Raw genomic sequence first — 7008 nt, 5'->3', positions numbered from 1 at the left:
CAAAAATTTCTTGCTATATGGTATTGTGTACTGAGAATTACTGACCTGATGAAATCCTGTAATAATGTATTTCATTACATCTACCACTAGCTGAATACTGAGCATCAGGTTGCTTTGGAGTATTGATGGAATATGATCCACTTCCTCCAATTAATATAAGATAGTCTTCACCGCCAAAATGAGCTGATACCATTCCACAGTAGTACTTCATCATTGGATGGTGATCAGGACTAGGAGAGAGTTCCCTCCATTTAAATGAATTCACATTGAAACAGTGTAAGTCGTTTTGATAACCACCACTATATCCACCAAAATAATATATGTCCTTCCCAATTGCAACTGATGAGTAGCCCCGGGTACCTGGTGGTGGGGTACCAGTAGTAGGTTTCTGGTCCCAAGCACCAGTTGGTAAGTGATACACCTCCATCACATCATAGTGTACTCCAGACCCGGCCCCACCCCACATATATAGGTAGTCTTTTACTTTTATTGTGGAGTGGCTATCTCTCCCCACTGGTTGATAGTCTATAAAGAACAAGAGGTACCAGTAACAGAGTAACAGTAATATAGTGATGAGTTAGTTAGAAAAGGACAAAATACAGAGGAGTAAAGTATGTGAGAGAGTAAGAGAGACAAAGAATGAATGAAAGAGATACAAAGAGAAGAGAATAGTGGCCCTCACTTTTAGATGCCATTCTTGCAAAGTACCAGCCCCGCCCAAACCATTCAACCTGCCCAGACCATTCAACCTGCCCAGACCATTCAACCTGCCCAGACCATTCAACAGGGCGTGGTCACTGGTCAAATGAGGCCACACCCAACACATGAAATTCTCTCAGTCAGAAACAGAAAGTTTCTCCTAGCATTAAGGACAGAAAATGATGTACACATCATTTCAGTGGTAGGTAAGGATTGAACTGTTTTGGAATTCTGAAACTAGCTCCTAATAAGCTTACAGAACTCAGTAAAGAATAGTGTACTGGACTACTGGTACTTTGCATAGATATTGTACTTTGTCTCTCAAGACAGCCCCTCCCCTTTTGACATTTGGACTACACTGTACTGACTACATGCTACCGTCAAAGTTAGACCATTGATTTGCATGAGTGGTTCATCTTGTACTTCGTTCAGCCTCTGCTTTCTTCTCTCTCTCTCTCCAGTTATAAAATGATGTGTTCTTAATGATGATTGTAATACCATCATGCTGTCTGTCTCATGGTCAGTGAAAACGATGCATGTACATGTAAGCCCTAATATGGAATTGAAACAGATTTATATGCTAACGGAAATGGATGTATGTACATGTACTGTACCACTGTACATCCATGTACATGTGTATAAGAATAATGTTCATGAGAGAATAGATTGGATGAGAAAATTAAAAATTATGATGAGGAGTAAGAGGGAGGGAGGGAGGGATTTCAGCTTTTGTTTCATGTGCTCCTCCTATTAGCTATACTGCATGGATAGTATTACCTTAATTTGTCTTCATAACATTGTGCATTACTTGATACATGTACACATGTACATGTGATTAATGATGCATCATTATACAGTAGTATGTGCTGCATTTTTACATGTAATGCATGTACATTTTCTGATTTTTAATAATATGCTATGTTAAAAGTTTGAGCTGTTTCTGACAAATAATTTTTACTTATGAGCACTTTTTAAAAGAAAGAGGCCAATTTTTGATAAAGCAAAGGCTATTATAGCCCATGCTTTTTTTCCAAAAATTGACTCCAAAATCACCCCTAATTTATTACATTTCTTGATCCATATTGCTGTCCTTGTGCTATGTATAAGAAAGTTTGAGCTGTTTTTGACAAATAATTTTTTAGAAGTTATGACTGAGCACTTTTTAAAAAATAGGCCAATTTTTTGAAAAAGCAAAGGCTATAGCCTATGATTTTTCTCAAAAATCGCTTCAAATCACCTTCAATTTTTATTGCATTTTCTAATGAATATTGATGTCTTTATAAAGTTTGAGCTGTTTCCAATAAATAGATATGAACAGTTTAAAAAGAGCCAAGTTTTGAGAAAAAGCAAAGGCTATAGAATACTGACAGATCACTCCATGATTATGTCCACATCCTTTCTCTCCTATCCTTAGACTGGCTCATCAACTGGTATAAGACAAGAAGAAGTCCTGGAGAGTTTATTTCAGGAAGGAATAATTACATGTGTGCTGAAATAATTTACATAAGACAAAGAGATAACATTGTTCTCAATGATGGTACTGTGACTCATTGCTTATGCTCCACCCACTTCTTGTTTTTAGATAGCACGTCTTGTGAGGAAGAATGAGAGATTATTGGCGAGGAAGTGACAACCACACACAGCAGCTTAAAAGGAACAAAGAAAGTAAAGGAAAATGGTTTTATTTGTTTAATAAGAAAATTATTAATAATAATAAATTATTGTTAATTTTGTAGTAATAGTCATACAGGGCTCCATTTTCTGACGGAAGCTGTGGTGGTGACATAAAGAGTATAGTAATGGTATGGGCAAGACTGGTGGAGGGACAGGATCTGGTGAGTTAAGGCTCTGTGACAAACAACCTGATACTCAATAATTATTGTATCACCTACATGTATTAGCCTGGTATGTCAAATAATTATCACATGACTACATTTTGATAATTTTCATAGTCAGCTTTTACTAAAGTCACTAAGTCAGACCCATTAATAAGGAGTAAGACACTGTGTCATTTCGTTCTCGGACTAGTCCCAAAGATATGTTAGCTCCTCCCACTAGACCAGTACCAGTATGCTGTTAAGAAAAGAGTGAATATTTAAAGAGAAAAAGATGTCATCTTTTCATTTTGAAAGAGCCTATCATGACTACATGTCTGAATGCATAAGTACAGTACATGTATATGTATGAATGTGTACATGTACATATTTTTCTAATTTTCTAAGTATTGAGCTAAATACTGATATATGACGTACATAAAACAAATGCCTATACTGCCTACAAACCAAGTTGTGCCCCTTAAATATTTTTAATTCCATATACATGTAGATACATTTACAATTAAAATTACAATTAAAATGTCTCGAAGTAAGAACATTGATTAATGAATAATAATGGTAATGTTTTAAGATTGTTAGTAAATGTAATTATATTGTTTGTGGTTGTAGTAACTTCCAGGACATACACTTGTATGCGTAGAAGGTTTGGTTGAAGTAAAATTGAGCTTCACTTTAAAATTTTAACCTACCAACATACTAAAGCAATTTGCCAAATTCTGATATCAATATTTGGACACATACGCACGTGTGTAGTATCCCTACCCTCTAAGGACCTTGATCCTCTCCTCCCTTTACTAGAAGACTGGCAGTCCTATGTATCTAATAGTTCTTTTTTAAAAATCTACTTTCTATTATTGGGTGAAATGAGATTCTTTGCTCTATTTATGCATCAGTTGGTATAATGCTGTCAAGAAATATTGATATAGCATGTCATACCTTTAGTACATATTCGAGCCTCCCACCTTCCTCTTATCGCTTCCCGCTTAGTTTATTCTCTCCGCCCATGCTTCCGCTTTAACTCATGCATATGTGCATACTTGTAGCTGACCCATTGCTGTTCTACATTGAATGCATGCATGGAGGGAGTCACACATACATGTACATACTATGAATTATTATGCCACTTTATTCCACCACAAAGTCATGAGTGTGTTTTGAAAGTTCATACATAGTAACTTGTAGTGTGAAGTAGTAACCTGATAATAGAGAGGATCATCCTTATACCAGCTGCTCCAAATAAGGTTATTAGGAATGTCAATACAAGGAATGCAATACATGTGTAACCAGTTTGATCAGAGTAGAGAATACTGACACTTAAGTCAAGTCTTACTAGGTAGTTGATTTGATTATTGATAAGAATGAGGTGGTTAACTTAAAGTTGCATTTGACTAAATTGTAGATGACATTGTCTATACTAGTGTATTATTACACAACTCTATGTGTACATGTAGGTGTTTTGTAGGAGACTTCTCCATTTTTATAATTTTACCTGATACATATACATGTTCTTATGTTGTGTAGAAAGTTTAAGTTTATTCCGATCAAAATTGGATTTCTTACAAATTTTCAAATTTCCTCAAAAATTGGGCCTTCCCATGCTATGGTCCCAAGACTAAATTTCACCAAAATTTTGAAAAAGAGAATTTTATGTTTTTTTATAATTTTTCCTGATACATATTTATGTTTATATGTTGTGTAGAAAGTATGAGCTGATTCTGATAAAAATTGGATTTTTTTACAAATTTGAAAAGTTCCTCAAAAATTGGGCCAAAGTCCCTGTACTATGGTCCCAGGCCAAATTTTGCCAAAATTGAAAAAAAGAGAATTTTGCTTTTTATAATTTTTCCTCATACATATTAATGTTTTTTATGTTGTGTAGAAAGTTTGAGCTAATTTCAATCAAAATTGGATTTTTTTACGAATTTTCAAAGTTTTTTAAATTTGGGCCAAAGTCCCTGTACTATAGTACAGGGTCATTAGCCAAATTTTGCCAAAAATGACAAGGAGAGAATTCTTTGTTTTTTATAATTTTTTCTGATACACATACATGTTCTTATACTGTGTTGAAAGTTTAAACTGATTCCGATTGAAATTATATTTTTTTGCAAATTTTTTAATTTGCTCAAAAAATTGGACCAAAGTTCCTGTACAGGAACTGACCAACCAAATACAGGGTCTCTGACCAACCAAATTGACACAAAGGACTTTTCTCATTGAAATGTGCATGATAATTTCCAGACATGCAGTCTCTACTAGCTATATGCACAGCCCACTAGCACAAACAAATTATGGAGCTAACAATTTAGCTCTATTAACAAATACATGTACATATAGTCCACAGCACAGTTATTGTATATACATGTAGTTATATGCATGTAGTATATTGAATTTAGTCTATGAAATATTTTCACTCAAGTTCTGGTTCTAGTTATAGTACAACATAAGGCGTTCAAGTTCTGGTTATAGTTCTCTAACTTTAAAAGTTGGGTTTAGTTCTAGCATGGTTTGTACATTTTTTGTTTTTCTTTTGTTTTGGTGAAGCTAATGCATAACTCTCACTATTGATGAACTCTACATGTACATGTAGTTAGTCCTCATGTGTACAGTTCAAGCAGAATTTTGTAATTATGATGTATATCATTGGTAGTATAATTGAGTAGAAAGGAGTGGATTAACTTGTTGTCAGTTTTATCAGTGGTCAGATAATTTATTTTTGTTTTAGGTTTACTATATCAGAACAGCCCACATTAGTCCACTCCTCCAGTTATTGTAATGTTAATGTTATTGTAGAATTTTGTAATTATGACGTATGTCATTTGTAGTATAAATGAGTAGTAATGAGTGGATTATTTTGTTGTCAATTTGGATAATTTAATTTTGGTTTAAGTTATCAGATACAGTCCACATAGTCCACTCCTCCAGTTATTGTAAAGCTACTAAAATTTGTACACCTGATAGAGTAGTCTTTGTGAGGTCAGTCTGGTCACATACTCTTCATTTCTCGGTGCAGACCCATGTTTTAGAGAGACAGTTATGGCTGAAGATGAAGATGACAGGAGCATACGATTCATCCCAGGCAATGAGAACTTTGAAGATATACAATTTATCCCAGGCAATGAGAACTTTGAAGAGATATTTGTCCCAGGCAATGAGAACTTTGTAGGCAATGAGAACTTTATAGGCAATGAAAACACTGAAGGCAATGAGAACACTGAAGGCAATGAGAACACTGAAGGCAATGAGAACTTTGTAGGCAATGAGAACACTGAAGGCAATGAGAACACTGAAGGCAATGAGAACACTGAAGGCAATGAGAACCTTGAAGGTAATGGAGACACCGAAGGCAAGGTGATCAATGACAAAGTTGAAGACAACAATGATAAAAAAGGCAGTGATACTGATTCTAAGGCAAATAGAAAAAAGCCAATCAATATACTAGTGATTGGTCCTACTTTCTCTGGAAAAACAACCCTCATCAATGCTATGTTTGGGGAAGATGTTGTAACTGTTAGTGTTAGTGCAGAATCTCAAACAAGGAAAGTAGAAGCATATGAAGGTGAGCATAATAATGTGAAGATTAAACTTTATGATACGGTTGGTTTTGGGGATACTAGAGGCAAAACTGGCCGCAGTATTATATTTGAAATTGCTGAGCACGGTCAGTTTGATCTAATCCTCATTTGTACCAAGTTAGTGGAACGGGTTGATCGGGATATGTTTGATGAATTGGCCTCCGTCTTACATGCAGATATGTGGAAGAGGACAGTTGTCGTATTAACATTTGCAAACCAATTCGAGACACTCAGGAGTGTAACAGAGTCTAAAAAGGAACTGAAAGTTCAAATGAAAATGCAAGTAAATTCGTGCAAAGGATGTGTTGTTGAATTTCTTTCTAAAAGCGTTAATAAGGAAGTGTTGGATAAAATACCATTCTGTGTAGCCGGAGTGAAAGATGAAAAGAAGTTACCTACAACTGACGACTGGCTGAAAGCATTATGGGCCACAAGTATCAAGCATTCCAGTGACGAAGCACGTCCATTCTTAACGTTTTGTGCGAGGAACCGAGGGATTATTGAAACAGGATCTTTTATTGGGTCTGTTGGTGCTGGAGCTGGTATTGGTGCTGGTATTGGTACTTTTATTGCCCCTGGGGCTGGTACTGCAATAGGAGCTGGTATTGGAGCTGGAGTGGCAGCTGGTGCTTCTCTTGTTGGGATTCTTGTGGGACGCATAATTAAATAATTAAATTTTAAGCAATTGTAACAATTAGAAAAAGAATTATTAGTGAATTCTTGTTGTAACAACTCCTCCTAGTAGTTATTATAGTATTACTAATAATTGTACACCTGAGTAAGCAGTTACTGCCTACTGGAGTCAGATCACAAGGCTGCTGGCAATAATGGCTGCTCCATTGGATGATGTTTCCCAGTCTGAAAGAAATGGATCAAGATATAAAGAAAATTTAAGAGCCTTC

The 7008-nt window shown here is 35.5% G+C and overlaps 2 protein-coding genes and 2 long non-coding RNA genes across 5 annotated transcripts in view; 3 read left to right on the top strand and 1 right to left on the bottom strand.

Annotated features, from left to right (window-relative positions):
- Positions 1-705, bottom strand: part of LOC105314207 (kelch domain-containing protein 2-like) — a 6096-nt gene extending 5391 nt beyond the window's left edge. The window contains exons 1-2 of the mRNA XM_011408241.2: positions 683-705; positions 46-525 (exon numbers count right to left, since the gene is read on the bottom strand). Coding sequence (XP_011406543.2) covers positions 46-525; positions 683-695 — 493 coding nt within the window. The 5' untranslated portion in view covers positions 696-705. The remainder of the gene's footprint in view (positions 1-45; positions 526-682) is intronic.
- Positions 706-831: 126 nt separating this feature from the next.
- LOC109585450 (uncharacterized) lies at positions 832-1194 on the top strand. The gene is made up of 3 exons (XR_002186501.1): positions 832-905; positions 952-1084; positions 1132-1194. It is a non-coding gene; the product is annotated as an uncharacterized LOC109585450 (long non-coding RNA).
- Positions 1195-2129: 935 nt separating this feature from the next.
- LOC109585449 (uncharacterized) lies at positions 2130-2855 on the top strand. Its single transcript, XR_002186500.1, has 4 exons — positions 2130-2236; positions 2282-2364; positions 2436-2604; positions 2652-2855. It is a non-coding gene; the product is annotated as an uncharacterized LOC109585449 (long non-coding RNA).
- Positions 2856-5485: 2630 nt separating this feature from the next.
- Positions 5486-6838, top strand: LOC109585452 (uncharacterized). Of its 2 annotated transcripts, none has more exons than XM_020001539.1 (2): positions 5486-5679; positions 5770-6838. In XM_020001539.1, the coding sequence occupies exons 1-2, from the start codon at positions 5568-5570 to the stop codon at positions 6774-6776; spliced, it is 1119 nt and encodes a 372-aa protein (XP_019857098.1). In that variant the 5' UTR covers positions 5486-5567; the 3' UTR covers positions 6777-6838. The 2 variants fall into 2 exon arrangements, with proteins under 2 accessions (XP_019857098.1, XP_019857097.1); XM_020001538.1 differs by having other exon boundaries at positions 5486-5707; positions 5798-6838.
- The last annotated feature ends 170 nt before the right edge of the window (positions 6839-7008 follow it).

Source organism: Amphimedon queenslandica, unplaced genomic scaffold, assembly GCF_000090795.2.
Source record: "Amphimedon queenslandica unplaced genomic scaffold, v1.1 AMPQUscaffold_13060, whole genome shotgun sequence".
Classification (NCBI taxonomy): Eukaryota; Metazoa; Porifera; class Demospongiae; order Haplosclerida; family Niphatidae; genus Amphimedon; species Amphimedon queenslandica.
This window is presented reverse-complemented; position numbering and strand designations above follow the sequence as displayed.

Excerpts from the sequence above, each read along its gene's own strand:
- LOC109585452 (XM_020001539.1), top strand. The coding sequence starts at position 5,568 with ATGGCTGAAGATGAAGATGACAGGAGCATACGATTCATCCCAGGCAAT. Across the intron at positions 5,680-5,769 it reads TGAAGAGATATTTGTCCCAG|GCAATGAGAACTTTGTAGGC; the intron begins GCAATGAGAACT and ends AGAACACTGAAG.